The 22006-nt window shown below is 48.1% G+C and overlaps 1 protein-coding gene across 7 annotated transcripts in view; it reads left to right on the top strand.

Annotated features, from left to right (window-relative positions):
- Positions 1-22006, top strand: part of AHNAK (AHNAK nucleoprotein) — an 81934-nt gene that overhangs the window by 14272 nt on the left and 45656 nt on the right. For 5 of the 7 annotated variants that reach the window (XM_040256012.1, XM_040256014.1, XM_040256011.1 and 2 more), the window contains exon 7: positions 17-4075. The exons of the other annotated variants lie outside the window; for them this stretch is intronic. In XM_040256012.1, the coding sequence (XP_040111946.1) occupies positions 17-3234 (3218 nt within the window). In that variant the 3' untranslated portion in view covers positions 3235-4075. Of the gene's footprint in view, positions 1-16; positions 4076-22006 lie in introns of those variants that run through there. 7 annotated transcript variants of the gene reach the window in all.

Below are 22006 nucleotides of genomic sequence, written 5' to 3'. Positions count from 1 at the left end.
GATATTAGTATTGAAGGCCCAGAAGGAAAACTGAAGGGCCCCAAGTTCAAAATGCCAGAGATAAATATCAAAGCTCCCAAGATCTCCATGCCTGATGTTGACCTGGATTTGAAAGGATCCTTAGGCAAGGGTGATTTTGATGTATCTGTTCCTAAGATTGAAGGGACTTTCAAAGGCCCAGAAGTAGACCTTAAAGGTCCAGGTGTAGATGTTGAAGGCCCTGATGCCAAACTCAGTGGCCCACGTTTGAAGATGCCATCACTGGATATTTCTGCTCCTAAAGTAACTGCTCCTGACATTGATTTGCATCTCAAGACACCCAAAATTGGAATTTCTGGTCCCAAATTAGAAGGTGGTGAACTGGACCTCAAGGGACCCAAAGTTGATTTAGAAGCTCCAAGCTTAGATGTACACGTGGAGAGCCCAGATGTTAACATTGAAGGGCCAGATGTAAAAATTCCCAAATTTAAGAAACCCAAGTTTGGGTTTGGGGCAAAAAGCCCCAAAGCTGACTTCAAGTCACCTACACTTGATGTGACATTTCCTGAGGCAGAGCTGAATGTTGAGGCTCCTGAAATTAGTGTTGGTGGCAAGGGCAAGAAAAGTAAGTTTAAAATGCCAAAAATTCACATGAGTGGGCCTAAAATGAAGACCAAGAAGCAAGGATTTGATTTGAATGCTCCTGGGGGTGAAATTGATGCCAGTCTCAAGTCTCCTGACATAGATGTCAGTGTTGCGGGGCCTGACGCCTCACTGAAAGTTGACGTGAAATCTCCCAAGACCAAGAAACCTATGTTTGGGAAAATGTACTTCCCAGATGTAGAATTTGACATTAAATCTTCTAAATTTAAAGCTGAGGCATCTCTCCCTAGCCCCAAAATGGGGGGTGAAATCCAGGTGCCTGATCTGGATATTTCTTCACCAGGGATTAATGTGGAAGGTCCTGACATCAAGCTGAAGGCTCCCAAGATCAAGGCACCAGGTGTCGATGTCTCAGGGCCAAAGATAGAGGGCGACTTGAAAGGCCCCAGGGTGCAGGCAAACCTGGATACGCCTGACATCAGCATTGGAGGCCCAGATGCTAAAGTCAAAGCACCATCATTCGGCATTTCTGCCCCTCAAGTATCCATCCCTGATGTGAATGTGAGCATGAAAGGACCAAAGATAAAGGGTGATGTCCCCAGTGTGGGGCTGCAAGGACCAGATGGAGATCTGCAAGGTCCGGAATCGAAAATTAAGTTCCCTAAGTTTTCGATGCCCAAGATCGGCATCCCCGGTGTGAAAGTGGACGGTGGGGGAGCTGAGGTCCAGCTACCCTCTCTTGAAGGAGGCTTGAGCGCACCAGATGTCAAGCTTGAAGGGCCTGATGTGTCTCTCAAGGGGCCAAAAGTAGACTTGCCATCAGTGAACCTCTCTACGCCGAAAATCTCTGGACCTGACCTTGACCTGAACTTGAAAGGACCAAGTTTGAAGGGAGATCTGGATGTATCTGTTCCCAGCATGACGGTGCATGCCCCCGGGCTTGACCTCAGAGGTGCTGGTGGAAAGGTGAAGGTAGAAGGTGACGGAGTGAAGGTGCCTGGAATCAGTGCCACAGCAGCCCTTGACATCGGTGTGCCGGATGTGACCCTGAAAGGACCAAGCCTGCAGGGCGATCTGGCCTTCTCTGGTGACATCAAGGGTCCCTCAGTATCAGTCGGTGCTCCTGATCTAAGCTTGGAGGCACCTGAGGGTGGTATTAAACTTCCCAAGATGAAGCTGCCCCAGTTTGGCATCTCCTCTCCAGGGTCTGACGTGGACATCAACGTCAAGGGGCCACAGGTGACTGGAGAACTCAAGGGGCCTGGCATGGACGTGAACCTCGGAGGCCTGAACCTGAAAGGGCCTCAGATCTCTGGCCCTCAAATCTCAGCGCCAGATGTGGACTTGAACTTGGAAGGACCAAAAATAAAAGGCAGCCTCGGGGCCAGTGGTGAGATGAAAGGCCCCACGGTTGGTCTTCCGGGCATCAGTGTTCAAGGCCTGGAAGGAAACCTCCAAATGCCTGGAATGAAGTCATCTGGATGTGATGTAGCGCTGCCAGGTGTGAATGTGAAACTCCCAACCGGGCAGATTTCTGGTCCTGAAATCAAAGGTGACCTGAAAGGTTCAGGGATAGGTTTCCATGGAGCTGCTCCCGACATTGGTGTGAAAGGGCCTTCATTGAACGTGGCATCTCCTGAGTCAGATTTCGGTATCAGCTTGAAGGGCCCGAAAATCAAAGGAGGCGTGGATGTTTCAGGGGGTGTCAGTGCCCCAGATATCAGCCTAGGAGAAGGGCACGTGAGTGTCAAAGGTTCCGGCGGGGAGTGGAAAGGACCCCAGGTCTCCTCTGCTCTCAAGCTGGATGCACCTACGTTTGCTGGAGGACTTCATTTCTCAGGACCAAAGGTAGAAGGAGGTGTCAAAGGAGGCCAGGTTGGACTTCAGGGTCCTGGACTGAGCATGTCTGGGCCTCAAGGTCACTTGGAAAGTGGATCTGGAAAAGTAACATTCCCCAAGATGAAGATCCCCAAGTTCACCTTCTCTGGCCGGGAGCTGGTGGGCAGAGAAGTGGGGGTGGATATTAACTTCCCTAAAGTGGAGGCCAGTGTCCAGTCTGGTGCCGGAGAGGGCGAGTGGGAAGAATCCGACGTAAAACTTAAAAAGTCCAAAATCAAGATGCCCAAGTTCACCTTCTCCAAACCTAAAGGGAAAGCTGGCGTCACCGGCTCACCAGAAGCGTCTGTTTCAGGGTCCAAAGGTGACCTGAAGAGCTCCAAGGCCAGTCTGGGTTCCCTGGAAGGCGAGGCCGAGGTAGACACGTCTTCACCCAAAGGCAAATTCTCTTTATTCAAAAGCAAGAAGCCAAGCCACCGCTCAAATTCCTTCAGTGACGAAAGGGAGCACTCTGCCCCTACCACCCCCACTGGGACTTTGGAGTTCGAGGGTGGGGAGGTGGCGCTGGAAGGCGGGAAAGTCAAAGGGAAACACGGCAAGCTGAAATTTGGTACCTTTGGTGGATTGGGGTCAAAGAGCAAAGGTCATTATGAGGTGACTGGGAGCGATGATGAGGCAGGCAAGTTACAGGGGAGTGGAGTGTCCTCATCCTCTAAGAAGTCCCGACTGTCATCTTCTTCTAGCAATGACAGTGGGACTAAGGTTGGCGTCCAGCTTCCCGAAGTGGAGCTGACAGTTTCCACAAAGAAAGAGTAGCCGGCCTCTGTGTGTGTATATATCTGTATAGAACTCCATCAGCCTTGGGTGTGTTGTATATAAACTCCAAAGAGAAACACGCCAACAGCCTCAGCAACAATGCAAAGATCTGGCCTCTGCCAGGGGCAAGTGCTGAAAAGCCAGCCGCCTTTAGGCTCCTCCCGGAGCTTTACAGATAGGTTCCAAGTTCTTCATCCAGCCCACGTGCAAAATCAGCAGTATTTGCCTTCAGATTCAGTTTTTTGTTTTGTTTTCTTTTTTGCATTGAATGCTGAGAGCTCCTGTTTACTAAGCCAGCTTTTGTGTTTATTATCTTCATTTTTACTGAACATTGTTAGTGTTGGGGTCATGGAAACCCACTTTTTTCATTGTAATGACTTTTGGGAGCTTTTGTTAGTAAGGGTGGGGTGGGGTAGAAGGCAGTAGAGGGGGGCCAGACCTTTTTCTCCTATACTTGGGTCTACTCAAGCAGCAAACACCCAAAGATGGCTGAGAGGAGCCGGCCCGGCTGGGTGTGTGGGTGTTTCTAGAACTGTGTATCATTGCTTTTTGTTTCCCCAGGGGTGGCGGTCAGTCCCAGCCTGTTCGGTGCTCACGGGGAGAGGGAATTAGAATCTTTGTAAATTAGGCCACCCACTCGCTCCAAAGGAGAGCCTTCCATTCTGTGTGTTGTAAGAGAAATGTTTTCTTTGTGATCGCCATGTTCCTGATATTAGTTCTGATTTCCTTTAACAAATGTTATTGTGATTAAGAAAATTTCCAGCACTTTAAAGGCAAATTAATTGAGAATGTAAGAAAATTGATGCTGTCAAGGGCAAATAAAGCTGTTTATTAACCTGGATATCCTGTACCTTTGCATTCTGTGTTGGGAGGATGAGGCCTGGGGAGGCTGCAGGCCCAGTCCTGACGGGTCAGACTGGGTCCACTGAGTGGCGTTGCTGGTTGCATTAGTGGGTAGTGGGAGGGATTCTTTGCTTCCCGATTCTCACAGTGAGGCTGTTTGCACCACTGCTGAGAAATCGAGAAAGGCTGGGCATGTTGGCAGCCCAAACCTCAGGACCTGCCCGCCAATTTGGCATCCTCAGATAGGAATATACCATACAGGAATGATTCAGACGTGAATGGATAAAAAGGCCTGTTAGAGTGACAGAGAAGTATCTGGCCATGGGTCACAGGCCTGTCCGCTATTCCTGATGGCTGCGGGCTTGCTGACTGGCCTCATTACCTGCCATCCTGGGCCTCAGTGTCCTCTCATTTGAAATAAGGGTGCTGATCTCATGTCACATATCTTTATGATTCCTTCTAAGCCATCTGAGGGCTAAACTTTATGAAAAATCTCTTCTGACAAAAGTCCCCACCACCCTTTTCCTTTTGGTTACGCCGTGCAGCATTGTAGAATCTTAGTCCCCCGACCAGGGATCAGATCCGTGGCCCCTACATTGGGAGCACAGAGTCTCAACCACTGGACCACTAGGGAAGTCCAAAAGGCCCCTTTTGATTTCTAGTTCTGTGGACAATACATGGTGGGTGGCGGAGCCTCCTAGAAACTGGTTCCTGACGTCTGTCATTGCTGGGCAGAGGGCAGTGCCTTCTTAGACGGAAATGATCGAACCAAGCTTAGCCCCGTGGCCATGTCTCAGAGTTGCCATCTTTCCGCCAGCGGAGGCAGCTCTGTTCCTCTCCAGTCATCCCTGGAGTGGAGATGCCAGCTCCCACTCCTCCCACCCTCTCCAGAGCCAGTTTGTCTGTGAGTCTCTGTGCAGAGCAGTGGGGTCTCCTGCCCAGAGTGAACTCCCTTACTTGGATTGCAAATGGGCCTCGGCCAGCTTCATCCATTCACACCTCAGCCAGCAGAGTCTGTGTCCTTGGGGGGATGGTTTTGGAGCTCAAGGGTGAGTCTAGGTTTTGGAAAGGATAGGTAATAAGGGAGGCACTTGATTGCCTGTGGCTTTTAAATTTTTTATTTTTTTTAATAAGTATTGCTGGTTAACAATGTCGTGTTACTTTCAAGCGTACAGCAAAGTGATTCGGTTATATACATGTATTCTTCTTCAGATTTTTTTCCCCTATAGGTTATTACAAAATGTTGAGTATAGTTCCCTGTGCTATACATTAGGTTCTTACTGCTTATCTATTTTATATGTAATAGTGTACATCTGTCCATCTCAAACTCCTAATTTATCCCTCCCCTCCGTGGCTTTTTTAAAGCTGCTTTTGTGAACTGGGGAAGAGTTTCCTCACCTGTTAAAACAGGGATAGCATCCACAGGACCAGAGTCTGTTCAGGTATTTTGGTTGTCTGCTGTGCAGGGACACCACATTTAAGCGTGTGGCATTCGTGTCACAGCTGTGTTTATTGGGAGCACAAGGGTGGTCATGGAGTCCTAGAGAGGCAGGTGTGAGCCCTTGCAGACACACTGAAACGTTAGAGTGTGCACACCCACCTACATGCATTTGTCTTCTAACTGGGTCTGGGCATCCCACAAGGGTGCTTCTTACAACCACAGCTCAAAGCTCAATTCTCAATCCTTCCTCCATTCTCAAGCTGACATGGGTGTTGGGGTGGGATAGAGTGTGCATGCTACCTGAGCTATGTGGCCCTGGTGTTTGGAGAGAGGTTAAGTGGGTGACAGTGGGGTGCCCTTGTGTACACAGCCAGGAGGATGCTCACTGGGATGCTGGAAAAATCCCCTAGGCAGAACTAAGCAGGTTGTCTAATAATATAGCAATTAAAAAATTTTTGTTTTCACTTGAGGAAAGGGTAATGTAGGCTAGGATGGCCCTCATTGTTCATTCACTCAACAAGTAGTTTTTGAGCATTATGTGGTTAGATGCTGTCCCAGCCCCACCTGGTCTCAGAATCCTCCTCTGTCAACCTCCACAGACCTAATGCTATGATGGATGTGGGACACTGGTCTGCTCTGAACACTGGAGATATACACACTTGTAAGGGAGGCTTCTATCAGGGATGATATGGGTGATATCACATGGGGCCTGGACTTTCAGGGCGAGATCTTATTGGCTGGGACAGTCAGGGCTGGTGGGTCAGATGGATGATGAACGTGGCAATGGGCCAATAAAAGGTGAGAAACTTCTTAGCCGCCCTCCTCCCACATCAGGCCCAGGGTGGAGGCAGTAGTGGCCCCAGGATGGGATCCGTCCCCTCTGCAGTGACCCTGACCACAGACGAGGGGGCATGTAGGAGGTGCCAGGGGTTGGAGAAGCATGCGGAGGGCCCATCCCAGCGGACTTTTCTTGGCTTGTCCTGCCCCACCACTCTGAGTTCCCCCTTCGCTCTGTTCTTCTCACCTTCTCACCATTTACCCCTGCCCTCTCTCAGTCCCTGATGGGGATGGTCCAAGGCATTCCCCAAAGTCCTGTGGGGCCCAGATCCAGGAGGTCTTAACACTCTGCAGTCCCAGTGCTGGCATTCAAGGCCAGGAGTGGCCTCAGGAGACCTGGAGGGGGCAGGCCTGGGCTCCTCAGGGTCCTTGGTTGGAGCCCCACGGCCTACAGCCTGTCAGTGCGCCTGGCTTTAGGCTGTGTGACTGACTGTGGATGTGGCTCAGGGGACACTTGGAAAATTCATTTATTTTGAAATGCGTCCCATGCTCACAAAAGGCAGTAAATATTTTTCAGCCACTCAAACTCATTTCTGTAGGTGTCAGGGTCCCTGCCGGAAATGTAGTTGAAGATAGTTCAGCTACAGAGACTTTACTGGGGGCTCTTTATGCAGTAGTGGGCCAGGACCAAGAAGCCAACAAGGTGTGTGAGACCCCCAGGGGCAGCAGGAGGCTGGTAACCCCCAGGTTACCCCTGGACCTGAAGGGCCCCGGGAAGAGATGGTGTTCCTGGAATCCAGCCACGCAGGACCACAGCATCTGCCAGAACTGCCTGCCGTGAGAAGCAGGAAGAAACACCCTGAGTTTTCCCCCTGGTGGTTGCTCGTGCTGGAGGGCAAGGGAGCCCAGTGTCACAGGTAGAGCGATCAGCCTCCTGGAGGCACAGAGCGAGGCAGAGACGCAGGGAGAAAGGGTCTGAGGGTGGAGGGCCAGATAGAGAACCAGGACAATGTCTTTGTCCTCATTTTTTCTGTTTGGCGAGTTTGACTTTCTAGATATTGAGATTTCTTTGAATAGCCACAATTATGTGGGATACATCTAAGATATGATCATAAAATACTATGACCATTTTTGTTTTGAGCTGCTGCTGCTGCTGCTGCATCGCTTCAGTCGTGTCCGACTCTGTGCGACCCCATAGACGGCAGCCTACCAGGCTCCCCCGTCCCTGGGATTCTCCAGGCAAGAACACTGGAGTGGGTTGCCATTTCCTTCTCCATGTTTTGAGCACACACAGTTATATTTGGGAGACGCTGCACTTCTGTGAAAATTTTACTGTTAAGAATGTTTTAGTCCTCTCTCTTTAGGAACTGCTCTCAACATCACTTGTACATTAAAAAAATACCAGTTTCCTTGGAGAAGTACAAATGTTCCTCTCTTGAGGGCTGCAAATAGCCAAAGGGCCTGGAAGATACTCCAGGGCTCCTAGGACAGAATCCTGAAAAGAGCACTGGGCTTGAGAGTCAGTGGGATTCCCCATGACCCTGAAGAAATGAAGCCCCCCCACCGCCCCTTGGAGCCTCTGTTTCCTTATTTGTAACGTGGATAGGGCATATATTCTCTAAGGCCCTTGCCAGTTCCAAGAGTCTCTGATCTTTACAGAAGCAAGGCTGGTTAATTATGTGGATAGAGCTGTTTGGGGTCAAAAGCAAAGCATGATTACAATGTAGTGCAACTAATTTTCCCATGTGGCCGGTAAATTTCCTCAAATGTTTTGAGCAACAGCACTGTTGAAATACTGCTATGTTTCCAGTGTCTCAAAGCCAAAGTACTGCACCCTCAAGACTGCATGTCGCTGGCACATGTGTCTCGTTTCTTGAGTCCCATCTTAGCTCTCTGTGCTTTAGCTGTGATGTGAGAGGTGCAGCTAAGCATGTGACGGATTTTTTTTAGTGGATTTATTCACTTTATACCTATACAGAAATTGCAAGAATGACACAGTGAATATCCATATAACTGAGACTTCCCTGGCCGTCCAGTGGTTAAGATTCTGGGCTTCCACTGCAGGGGGCATGGGTTTGATTCCTGGTTGGGGGAACTAAAGATCCCATATGCCACCGTGCAGCCACACACACACACAAATATATCCATATAACTTTCACTTAATTTCCCAGTTTCACATTATTGGTTTTAATCTCGCTCTCTCTTTAGATGTTATAATTGTCATTGTATCTGCTGACTCATTTGAAAGTGAATTGCAAACACCATGACCCTTGATTCCTAAGCCCTTCAGCATGTATGGACATTCTCTTACATAACAGTATCAGAGCCAAATTTGGGAAACTAAACATTGCTACTATTATCTGACATATTGCCCATGTTTAAATTTTGCCAGTTGCCTTAATGATTACAATTTCCTTCCAGCAATGTCTATTTTCCCATTGAGGCCCCAACTATCCATGATCCCACATGACATATAATTGCCATGGTCTCTTTAGTTTCTTCAACCTGGAACAGTTCCTCCTCTTTTGGTTATCATTTGGACACTGATTTTCGAAGTGTAAGGGGCCAGTTGTTTTGCAGAAACGTCCCCAGTGTGGGTTTGTCTGAGGACATTTCTTCACGTTTTGGTTCAGGTTTTGCCTTTTGGGGCAGGGAGCGCACAGAAGTGGAGTGAGGTCCCCGCTCAGGACCCTCAGGACTTGGGTCCCTTGATGAAGGAGGAGATTGCCTAGTTTCTCCATTGTAACAGTACCGTGCTTTTTTTCCCCTTTGGAATTAACAAGTAAACCCAAGTTTTCAAGAAAGATGTCTAAGTTTGGGCAAGTTTATTTTGCAAGCACACTTGAAAGAGCTGGTGGCCTGTACTCTCCAGCTGGGGTTTGGAAACCGGAGTTCTGGCTTTGGGCTCTGCAGCACAGAGCAGCTCTCTGTCCGTCCTCCCAAGGACAAAGAATTCGGTGCATGAATGCTTGCCATGGGGTGGGAATGCCAGAGTGTTTACCAGCTTCTGAATGGCTGGGTGTCAGGCATTTGATTCCCAGGGCTGACCGATCCCAGCAGAGGCGCTGCCCTGCATGGGCCGAAGCACATGTATGGGGAACATTCTGCTGAGCATGGTGATTTCAGTTCCCTTTGAAACCCTCTGTTGTTTTCTGCCACAAACTTGAGGCCTGGCCTTCATGGAAAAATTTGCCAGCAGTGAGGCCAAGGATCAGAAAGAGTTAAGGATGAAAAGACCCTCTCTAGGGACAGGGGGCCTGCTGGCCCACAAAGTACCCCTCTCCTGAGATTTCATGCTGGCTTCTCCCTGTGCTTAGTCGCTCCAGTCATTACCCTTTGCGACTGCATGGACTGCAGCCCGCCAGGCTCCTCTGTCCATGCGGATTCTTCAGGCAAGAATACTGGAGTAGGTTGCCATACCCTCTTCCAGGGGATCTTCCCAACCCAGGGATCGAACCCAGGTCTCGCACATTGCAGGCAGATTTTTTTACTGTCTGAGCCACCAGGGAAGTCCCCTAGCCCCCCCGAAAGAAGGCTACAGAAAGCTGAGGTTCAGAGAAGTGAAGTAATCTGTCTCACCTCTTACAGCTGGAAAATGTGACTCTCTCTAGGTCAGTCTAGGCATCCTGATTTAAAAAAAAAAATTCCCCCCTTTCCTGTGATGCCATTGCTGCTTCTCTGAGGAAGTTGGGAATTAATTTTTTTTCTGAGGAGGTTTTAGGAAATGACAGCTGTCTTTCAAAATTTGTAGGGTCTTGACCTTTTCAGAACTGAAATGTGTGTGCTAAGTTGCTTCAGGTCTATTCTTTGTGACCTCCTGGACTGCAGCCCGCCAGGCGCCTCTGTCCATGGGATTTCCCAGGCAAGAATACTAGAGTGGTTGGCATGTTCTCTTCCAAGGGATCTTCCTGACCCAGGGGCTGAACCCTGCTCTCCAGCAGCTCCTGCACTGCAGGCGGGTTCTTTATCTCTGAGTCACCTAAATATTGTGTGCAAAGCCCTTTTCTTCAAAGGGACCTGCAGCCTAGTAGAGGAATAATAATAAAGATGATAATGATCGCTCTCAGTTCTTCTGCTTCCTAGCTGTGTGATCTTGGGCAAATTACTGCAACTCTCTGTGCCTCAGTTCTCTTATCTATAAAATGGCAATGATATGTTATCTCTCTCATACCTTTCTTGTGAGGATGATGTGAGTTGACACATATAAGGTGCTTGGCATATAGCAAATACTGGAAGTGTCCGCCATTTCTATGGAATACTTACTTTGTGTTAGGCATTGTATATGTACTGTTTCCTCACATCGAAACTGAGGCTCAGAGAGGTTAAGCAATTATTTTCAGGGTCACACAGCTAGTAAGTGGCAGAAACTGGAGAACTTGGGGCAGCTTGGCTGGTTTCTGGTCCAGCCCAGAAAAGGCTCTTATTCATCTAGGGAGTCAGAGGAGGCTCCAGGCTTCAAAAAAAGTGAACTCTTGGTCTGGGTTCAGCCTCCTCAGCAGCTGCCAACCCCTCCCACCCATTATTACCCTAGGTCTTTTCCCCTTTGGAGTATTCAGAGTATTCACTCTTCTGGATGATAATAAACAAGGGAGAGTCCACAATCAAAGTGTTTGCATTGTAACTGGCCCCACCCACTGTCCCTGACCTGCAGTCCAGGCAGCCTGGAGGCCCCTTCCACCACCCTCTCCAGTGGAAGGGTTGCCCCCAGCCATGGGAATGCAGGCCAGAGATGTTGGGTACATCTCTGGGGGAGGGCCTGAGAGCATGAGGGGACTCCAGAGAGTAGTTTTGGGCAGGACATGGGTGTATGTGCTCAGCTGTGTCCAATTCTTTGGGACCCGGCGGACTGTAGTCCACCAGGCTCCTTTGACCATGGGATTTTCCAGGCAAGAATACTGGAGTGGGTTGCCATTTCCCACTCCAGAGGATCTTCCCAACCCTGCATTGGCCGGCGGATTCTTTACCACTGCACCACCTGGGCAGTGGCTCCCAAAGTGGACAGTCTTCCTTATTCCTCCTGCCAGCTTCCTGGGCTCCAAGGCTGAAGCCTCTCAGCCCAGCCTGAGAACTCACTAATGGTCATCTGTCATGGGAGTGAGCCAAGGACTTGCTCAGTCCCTCCCACCCACCCACCACCGGCGCCCCACCCAAAGGGAATGGGAAGGAACTGGAGCCTCCTTGAGGTTGGACCACTGGCTCTTTACTGTGGAGACTATGGGGGTCCGAGGGAAGAAGGAAGCAAAAAGCAATCTATAAGGAAAATAGAAGCGCGAGCCCGGGAGAGGACAGAGGTGGCTAGGGCGGCGTGGCGGGCGGTGGAGGCCGGGAGGGAGAAGCCAGTAGGGGTGGAGCGAATCCCCAGGAAGAGGGGAGCGGAAAATGGGGAGGTTTGGAATGAGCAGCTGGGAACGTGACAGGGCGTGGTGACGGAAGGAAAGAAGAGAGGCTTTACAGGGAGCAGGGACTGTGCCAAAGGGCTTTGAGGGGATTTTAGCCCTGCTCCCCTTGTCTCTAAGTCCCTCGTAGCGCCTCAAATGAATTTACGACCTAAATGAAACACCACCCTTGCAACGTCAGGTTCTTCCACTCCAACCAGAAACTAGATGACACCCCTAAGCTCCCCATAATGTCATCATGAGGCCGCTAGTGTCCAAGGAGTGAGAGAACAACGCCGAGACCCGCGGTCCGGGAGAAACGAGAGGCAGCGAGGGAGTGAGGCACCCGAGAGGAGGGCGGAGGGCAGTTTCTAGGGAGCCTCTGACGCCACGCCCCCTTCGGCGGAGCAGCCAATCGCCAGGCTGCATCCTGTCCCCGTGACTCGTTGCCAGGCAGATTTTTAGCCACTTCTGGGCTGCTGTGAGCCCCCAACCTAGCTTTGGATGAGGAGGGTCGGGCGCGGGGCACCGCGGGCAGGGAAGAGGTGGGGAAGAAAGCAGGGGGTGGGGAGGCTTCGGAAAGTTGCTGGAGGCCAGGTAAACAATTCCCAGGAAGGGCGTGGCCGCAGGGGCTAACCCCCTCTCCCTGGCGGGTCCCTAAACCCGAAGCCTTGCGGGGACACAGGCTTTTCCCATAGTCAATCGACAGCTTTGTGCTCTGAGAAACTCTAGCGCTGCGGAGAGCCAGGACCCTGTAGGTTAATACTTCGAAATATTTACATGTAAAAAGAGGACTTTGGGGCCCTGAGGGGTGGGTCCGTCTTGGTGGTTATTTCAGGGCTTTGGGCAGGTCAGCTCTGAGTATTTTGGGAGAGGAGAGCCTCTTAGCAAAGCCTCACAAACAACGTGAGTAGGTGCCCGGGTGCCCGCCTTACTTTCTCCCCCAGGGGCCTGACATGGCTTCTCGCCTGTAACCTGGAATTTGACCCCTGCCTGCTGCCTTTTTTGTTTTGTTTGACCACACTCCATGGCTTGTGGGGCCCTGACCAGTGGAAGCTCAGAATCTTAAACACTGGTTGTTGTTATTCAGTCGATCAGTCCTGTCCGACTCTTTGCGACCCCATGGACTGCAGCATGCCAGGCTTTCCTGTCCTTCACTATCTCCTGGAGATTGCTCAGACTCATGTTGGTTGAGTCGGTGATGCCATCCAACTTATCTTATCCTCTGTCCCCCTCTTCTTCTTCTGCCCTTAATCTTTCCCAGCATCAGGGTCTTTTCCAGTGAGTCAGCTCTTCACATCAAGTGGCCAAAGTATTGGAGCTTCAGCTTCAGCATCAGTCCTTTCAGTGAATAATTCAAGGTTGATTTCCTTTAGGATTGACTGGTTTGATCTCCTTGCAGTCCAGGGGACTCTCAAGAGTCTTCTCCAGCACCACAGTTCGAAAGCATCAATTCTTCATTGCTCAGCCTTCTTTATGGTCCAACTCTCACATCCTTACGTGACTCCTGGAAGAACCATAGCTTTTATTATAGGGACCTGTGTCGGCAAATTGATGTCTCTGCTTTTTAATATGCTTCCTAGGTTTGTCATAGTTTTTTTCCAGGGAGCAAGCGTCTTTTAATTTTATGGTTGCATTCACTATGTAACCACTAGACCACCAAGGATTCCCATCCCCTGCTTGTCTTAAGGTGCCCCACTCCAACCCAGGTGAGGGAGAAGGCTTTTGACTACCTCTGGCTTTCCAGCCAGTGCCCAGTGGGTTTTATCTGGGGGTGTGGTCTCCTCCAGGGTACAGGGCTGGATCCTGGCCTCCAATCTCTGGCTTAGTGGGCAGGCAGTGGGGAGGGCTGGAATGTGAGCAGGGAGGAGAGGATAATGCCAGGGGCCTTTTCTGCTTGTAAGAGTGCAAGTTCGCTTACAACTTGAATTTCAAGTGGGCCCTTCAGGCAGATTAGGGAGGTCAAGTGAGAGTGTGGAGGCAGCCGGTGTGGATTGTCTAAATTCCTAGAAAATAAATTCTAGGAATTTAACTGCAGGAGGGAGGCGTGCCAGGTGAGTACTGCCAGCGCCATGTAAGGCTGGGGTTAGAGTTGGTGGTCCAGGAGGACTGGAGGGGAGGAGGTGGCTTTTTGCTTCCCTTCCTCTATTCTAACACTCTGTATTCCAAAAGTTACTTGTTTTCTTGAATAGTATCTAAGAGACAAATGAATGCTTTTAGCTAAGGGCTTTAAAAATTTATTGCTTTTTTTAATTAAAGAAAAAAAAAAAAAAAAACTAAGCTGCAATCCTCTTATGGAGGAGAACCCAGTCCCTCTAAATACTGTTTTTGGGAACTGCCCTTTGTTTGAAGTAATTATTGTCCCTAAAAATGGGAAATTACACATACTGTTTACCAAAAGGAAATAAACATCTTGGACTAACAGGGTTCTTGCCACTTGATGGTGATTCCAAACCTTGCCAGCAACCCAGGGAAATGGCCCTCACTGCACGTTGGGCTCACACACACTTTTGGTGTTTTGCATTTTTTAAAGGGGAAACTGTTGGATTCTGTGTGTCCCTTGAAGGCTGCTTGCCCTGTTCTTGTTATGTGATCACAGAGAACCTTTGATAGGACTTTTTTGGAGGCCAAAATAAGTTCAGGAAAAAACACTGGGAGTGGGGCGTGTCTCCCATTCGCTTTGCTCTGACTTGGATTGGCCTCTTGGTTGTTTTGTGTTCACGGGTGTTTGGTGAGGGATGCTTTATTGAGACAGCATGTGGGTTCACACAGGGAAGAAAAGGTCGTGGAGGGGGCTCCGGGTGTGGCTCAGCCTTTCCTGCTCCACCCAAGGCCCCGGGGAGTGCTCCAGTGCTCCCCGACTTTTGACTCTGGTCATTGTCCTCCGAGGCAGCCTCTGGCCAGCCTCTCCAGCCACACCCAGCTCTTTCATCCCCTGCTCACTCTAACCTCTTGGCTTTCAAAGACTTCTCTTCCTCAATGCTTCGAGTTTCAGCTTAGGGAATTTCCTCCTAGAAGTCTTCTTCCCCGAACACACAAAGGCCCCTCCACCCCACATCCTCTTATGGTCTGTGTGCCCATGTTGCTCTGTACTTTCCTGTTCTCAGCACAATTTGTATTAGATCATCAGTAACTGGTTGCTTGTCTGGCCACCTCCTGCATTGGACGGTCAGCTCCTCGTGGGAGGAAGTTAGTTGGCTTGTTCACCATCATATCGCCAGCACAATGCCAGGCACGTGGTATGTGACTTGTGGCAGAAACACCATTAGCCCTATCACTCTCTTATCACTTAATACACTTCCTCTTATCAGCATGGGCTCCTATTCTCCTTCTGTCCATTACCGGTACTTTCTTGATCTCCAAGGCATTCGCTTCGACTTTGGGTGAAAAGCAACCAACCAAAAACAAACAAAACAAAATCCAAAATCAAACAAAAGAAGCAAACACCAGAACTGATTCCCTAATAAGTCATTACACAAGTTGTACAAATCAGCTGCTCTCCTGGAGCTACTGATGAGCCTGACTTAACTTCAGTAAAAGAGGGAAAGTCAGCAGATTTCAAAATCCACACTTTTCCAGTGTGCAGGACGGCCTTGTTAGGGGTGGAAAAGGAGATAGAGCAAAAGCTTGGAGATTCAACCTTGTAATAAACTATATGTAAAATAATCTGAAATATATATATATACATCTACATATATATATATATAACTAAATCACTTAGCTATACATGTGAAACTAACATGTTATAAATCAACTATACTTCAGTTAAATTTTTTTAAAAAATTAGAGACTGGAAAGGTGAAGAGCTGATCTAACCTGTGGGGTGGCAGCCTCAGAGGGATGCTGAGTGGGGAAGAGATCTGTGGGGGTTTCATAGAAAACAAAGGTGAGTCAGGGGTAGGTTGGTGATGGTCCCCACCAGAATTATAGCAGAGATTTAAAAAATATCTATTTAACTGTTGGCTGCCCAGGGCCTTCATTGCTGCACTTGGGCTTTCTCCAGTTGCAGTGAGTGGAGGCTACTCTTCATTGTGGCGCATGGGCTTCTCATTGCAGTGGCTTCTCTTGTGGAATCCAGGATGCAGAGCGCCCAGCCTTCAGTAGTTGCAACACGCTGGCTCAGTAGTTGTGGCACACGGGCTTAGTTGCTCTGAGGCAGGTGGAATCCTCCCAGACCAGGGATCAAACCCATGTCCCCTGCATTGGCAGGCAGATTCTTGTCCACTGCGCCACCAGGGAAGTCCAGAGATTTTTTTCTTTTTTTGGCTACACCGCATGGCATGTGGGATCTTAGTTCTCTGACCGGGGATTGAACCCGTGTCCCCTGCAGTGGAAACAATGGAAGCTCAGAGTCTTAACCACTGGACTGTCAGGGAAGTTCCCACAACAGGTACTTAATGGCCAAGAATTGCAGTTGAGGAAGAGGGTGGGGAAGAAAGCTGGGGTAACGGGTAGGAGAGGACTCCCCAAATCTGATCAGTTTGTTCCAGTTCCTGTGACTGGTATCTGAAATGTCACTTAAGACTGGGAATATGACTTTTGACTGTTCTGTTCCCAATTGATTACTTTGTTTTTATTAATCTAAAAAAATACATCTTTTGGATGAGATTCTGATGCCTCGACCAATTTGTTTTATTAAGGGAGTAATACAAAGAAAGCACCTTCATTTTTCTCCCTCATCCCTTCCTTCCTAGTGAGATCTGTGACCAGAAACCCCAGCAGGATGTGCAGAGTTGCGTTTGCCCTCTGAAGCAAGCTGTGTTTGTTGTGGGGCCGACCCTCTCTCCGTGGCAGCTCACTGCCACCCTCCACCCGGCTCCCACTCCTTTTTGAGCTGGACAGACACAGGGACAGTGACTCCGATGCCAGTGCAGACTGTTGCAGACTGAGAGAAAGCCCTTGTGTATTTTGCTAGGAGGCACTTGGCCATGAAGTAGTTACATGTGAGCAGGGGTGCATGTTTGGTGACAGCCACGCCTTTTGGGTGTTTGTTTCTAAGACTTCTTTGAAGACAGTGAGACTGGCGTTTGGCAAATGTGTTTTTCTTTCTCAGGTTTGGGCAAAGTCCTTCCAGAAGTAGATCTGAAAAAGAAGATTTGGAGGCCTCGAGATCAAATATTTCTTGGGGAAGTGGTAGGGAATTGTGTATTTTAAAACAGTGTTGTGTGTTTGAGTAATGTCCACCTCCAGTTGCTAAGAGAGAGACACTGTTGTCAGCCCCATGCAGATCTGTGCAAATGGCAGTTGACCCAGGTGGCCAGTGCTGGTTCCTTGTCCACAGAGCAGGGTCGTGAGCTGGGAAGGACTTCTCAGCTGAGGGTGGGAAGAAAAGATTATTACTTTAAAAATTAAAAAAGAAATTTATTCAATTTAGTTGATTAAGAATGTTGTTAATTTCTGCTGTATAGCAAAATGATTCTGATACATTCTTTCTCATAATGGTTTATCATAGGATATTGAGTATAGTGCCCTGGGCTATACAGTAGGACTTTGTTGTTTATCCATTCTCTACTGAAAGGATTATTTGCTATGTGAAGTGGTGGGTCAGGAAACTCCCGGTTTATTCTCTGAGTTCAAAGTGGAAAAGAAATGAAGTGGAGGTGGTTGTTAACTTGAGATCCAGTCTGGTCAATTGGGCATGGCAGCTTTAAACCCATGAGGATCTTCAGAACTCTGCAAAGCTGCTCAACCCGCCCTGTGCGTCTCCCTGTCCGGCTCTCTGAGGGACAGCACGTAGGTTTGGGAAGAACAGGTTCGGACCTGTCCCTGATCGTTAGCAGAGCCAGTCTTCACTAGCACACGTGACTCTCCAGGCCAATCACATGACCTCCCTCTTCCAGGACCCGTGTGAATTCATATCTCAGGAAGTTGACTGGGCTGGGTTCAGGTGGGGCAACCTGGGGCCTCTGAGGGATGATTTGAAGGCCTCAGGAGAGGCTGCCAGAACCTGAAATCTCTCCCTTGCTGGCTCATCAAGGATGTCTGCCATTTCACTATTACTGAGTCATTCCTTTGTTTGTATCGTGGGGCCCCCTCCTTGCCATCCTTCTGTGAATATGGGTTGGTCTGGGATACAGGATTCCCTTAACTTTCCCCTTTCCCTGTAACTTTCCTTAAGTCTTTCCCCTTAAACTGTATATTTAATCTCTTGCATAGGCTTCCTGGGTAGCTCAGCTGATAAAGAATCTGCCTGAAATGCAGGAGACCTGGGTTTGATCCCTGGGTTGGGAAGATCCCCTGGAGGAAGGCATGGCATCCCACTCCAGTATTCTTGCCTGGAGAGTCCCCATGGACAGAGGAGCCTGGCGGGCTGCAGTCCACGGGGTCGCAAAGAGTCAGACACCACTGGGCGACCAAGCACAGCACAATCTCTTGCGTAAACCGCAAATTCAGTTCCGTTTTTACTTTTTCCAGCTTTATTGAGATGCGATCGGTATATAATGCTGTGTTAGTTTTAGGTGTACGAAAGAATGATTTGATCTATGTATATACTGCAAAATGATGACTCCGTTAAGCTTAATCTCAGTTCTACTTTTTCATGTTGGGTCTCTCTGGAGTCACTTCACCTACCCTGTTCCCTATACCATTAGACAGGAAACAAAGGGAAGCCAGGTGGCCTGGGGTGGGGACAGAGGAGTGGAGGGAGGGGAAGTGAGGATGCTGGGGACAGGCAGGTTCTCTCATGCCTCCTGCACAGTCGGGGTGGCTGGGTCTTGCTCTGGTGACAGATGACACACGAAGAAAGAGATGGTCTCCCCGCTTTTGGCCAAGGCAGAGCACCAGCAGCTCCTCCTCGAGCTCTCCTCTAATCTCATTTCCTTCCACTCACTGTCCTCTTCCTGTCTGTCTCTTGTCCCCCTTCCTGCTGGCTCTCAGCCATCGTCATTCTTAAGTGGCCCTGTGCTGCAGGAAGGGAACTCTCCTTGGTGGCCTTGAGCACCCAGGAGCTCCTAAGTCAGACCAGACTTGGCTGTCCCCTTTCTTCCCTCTGTAGTTTGCTCTTAACCCTCCATGAGGCCTGGGTGGTGGCATTGCAGCTGACCAGCTGCAGACACCTTTTCCTCTTTCCCTGGCCTCAAAGAGCTGACCCTGACTTGGGCATATTTTATCAACCCCTGCCTCTCTCCTAGAGACCCCTCTGCCGCCGACAAAGGAGATGATGCCATAAGCTCCTCTATAATGTAAACTTCATGAAGGCATATATGTATATAACTAATAGATATGTTAGCCACTGCATTGGGTCTTTGTTGCAGTGCATGGACTTCTCTTGTGATGGTCATGGGTTTAGTTACCCTGTGGCATGTGGGATCTTAGTTCCCTGACTAGGGATTGAACCTATGTCCCCTGCATTGGAAGGGGACCATTAGACCACCAGGAAAGTCCCCTGAAGTCAGATATTTTGAAGATTCCTCAGAGCCTAGAACAGTGCCTAGCCCTGTAGCAGGGTACTCAATAAATATCTGTTGAATGACCATCCTCTTGTTGGAATAATCACCCTCTCGATGGACACTGGGTGGACAGGTAGACATTTTTAGAGCTAACATTTCCAAAGACTTAATTTTTAATTATGCTGTGTAGCAATTAATTTTTGTAAAAATCTTAAACAAGGGATGTTCTCCTTGTCTCAAACCCATTTGCACAGTCCTCTGTAGTGCTGACCACTGTCATCACCTTGGCGTGGCCCCTTTGCAGACATTACTTGAAGTTTTTTGACATATCTGTTCAATAATCCAGATGTTCACAGTTTGGTGCGTTAAAAGAAATCATAAATAAGACCATACCATATTGTCTTGCAATATATTTTTTTTTCTGCCTTAACGAGATGTTTTGGAGATGTTCTGTGTAGGTAGAGACAGATCGGTATCATTCTCCTTCACTGTTGTGAATTATTGCATGGCCCAAATGAAGGAGTGTATATCGTATGTCATTTCCCATGTCTACAAACAGCCTGGCACGTGCCATTTTGAGCACACATAGAAGGATTTTACTTGACTAGCGGTGAAATTGCTGAGCAAAGGAACACGTGCATGTAGCATTTTAATAGCTGCTCCCAATCACCCTCCCGAAAGACTTGTATTCTTGCACATTCTGGTGTAAAAGCCCATGCTTTCTCTATATCCTTATTGATTTTTATTGAGCTCTGTTATTTTTCACCAATCTGTTGGTCAAAAAAAAAAAAAAACATGATCTCATTGTTAGAATAAATATTTCAGTTCAGTCTTCTTGGCCAGGAAATTGTGAGTGATTCACATTAGTAACATAATCACATGTATAGTAATAGCACTATTTAACTGCTATGTGCTTGGTTACTATTTTACACTGAGTGAGTAAGGAGATCTCTACTCTTTTGCTTGGGAATATAGTTATATATCAGTTTTCTCCACACAGTTCTCTACAGTCTTATCCATGTTAAAAACCAGCGTCTGGGGTCTTGGAGGCCCCCTGTGGAATGGCTCCCCTCCCCCGCACCGCGTATCCTCTCTTCTCTGGAGCGGCTCCAGCAAGTTCTTCGGTCACAGCCTGCCCTTCCTCCACATCCTTTCCTGCCACACAGTGGTCATGTCCTGGAATGACGAGGCTGGTTGTCTGGTCTGACACAGCAGTGCATTCTCAGCCTGGCCTCTAGAAGTTTCTCCTTTGATCAGCCCCGGACACATCAGCAGAAGTCGTTAGCTTGTCCCTTGCTTGGCCTAGATGATATCAGGCCTATCTTCTGGTTCATCAGAAGCTGTATCACTGGCTGGACCTTGTCTTAGGCTTTCCCAAGCTCACAGGTCATCTAGTCCAATGTTTTCCACAGAGGAGTCCCTTTTATTTATTTATTATTAAAAAATTTTTTTTGGCCATGCCATGAAACGTACAGGATCTTAGTTCCCTGACCAGGGATTGAACCCAGTGTCCCCTGCAGTGGAAGTGTGGAGTCTTAACCAAAGGACCACCAAGGAGGTCCCAAGGAGTTCCTTTTAAAAAGAAAAACTTTAAGAGCATTTACAATTTTACACCATTTAATTTCATGATTCTTCCCTGTGCCCACCTCAACATCTTGGGTTCTTTCTTCCATTTTCCTCATCACCTGTATTCAGGAAAATGCTGAAATGGTGGCTGTGAAAGGATTTTTCTCCCTGAAAGTTTTCTCTGGGCTTGGTTCTCTGTTACTAACATGATACAGCTTAAAATCATTTAGTGCCTTAATATTTATCTCTGGGGATTGAATTGGACTCACCATTTAGTACGGCTGAATTTAATAATGGTTTCTGCCCAAGGTTTACAGTTGTTAGAGAGAACACAGGATTTTAAGGCAGTGTGACTTGTTTTGATGGTTTCAGATTAATTTCCTATTTGTATCAGAAGTTCATTGCTGGATGATTTGATTATTTCCTTTCCTAAAGTCAGTTGAAAACGAATTTGTCTTTTACCTCTTTATCCAGTCCAACTGCTACAGAATCTTTTTTTGATTGTTTATTAATGGTAATATTATTCTGTTATTTCTAAAGCACTCTAGTTTTGGCTACAAGTTTGCCAACAGGACACAGCAATATCTTGGTAACTTTGCCTTGGACTTTTTTTTTTTTTTCTCCTTTCATATTTTCTAATATATGCTGCAAAATGTGAGTGGATGATTTGATGGTTTTGAGTGTGGGTTCATGAACCACATGGCCTGGTTTCAAATCCCAGCTCTACGACTTCCCAGCTGTGTGATCATGGGCAACTTACTTAAAGGTCTCTGTCTCAGTTTTCATGCCACTGGTTGTTAAAGAAATGCAAGTACAGTGAGTCCCTTACTAGGGACCTTCAAGCTGTGAACTTTCAAAGGTGCCAGTGTGCTTGCCGCCTCCTATTGTTGACAGTCCTTCAGCTCTACCACCTCCCACGTCCTCTCCCTCCTCCAGTCAGTAACTCTTCTTGCCTGTTCACTCGATGCCAGCCCCTGTATGCTAGCTGTTATACTGCAGTACTGTTCTTTTCAAGGTACTTTACTGTAAGATTAAAACTTTTATTTTTGTGTTTTTTAAAAATATATTATTTGTGTGAAAAGTATTATAAACCTATTACAGTCCGGTACTATATAGCCAGTTGTGTTAGTTGGGTACCTAGGCTAACTTTGTTGGACTTGTGAGTGTGCTCTTGGAAAGGAACTCGTTTGTATGTAGAGAACTTACTGTGTCATTTAACTGAAAGAGCGAACACATGAGAAAAACAGCCCATGGAAGCTATTGACGTTAACTGTGTTCTCCACACATTGGTTTCCGTGTTGCTGCCGGACAGGATTCTGACATTGCCCAGGGAATCCTGCACTCATTCTAGGCTTTCTGTCCTGATGGGACCCCTACTTCGA

The sequence above is a fragment of the Oryx dammah genome, unplaced genomic scaffold, assembly GCF_014754425.2.
Source record: "Oryx dammah isolate SB20612 unplaced genomic scaffold, SCBI_Odam_1.1 HiC_scaffold_15, whole genome shotgun sequence".
NCBI classification, from domain to species: Eukaryota; Metazoa; Chordata; class Mammalia; order Artiodactyla; family Bovidae; genus Oryx; species Oryx dammah.
Note: the sequence above shows the minus strand (reverse complement) of the source record. Positions and strands in the feature narration are given on the sequence as shown.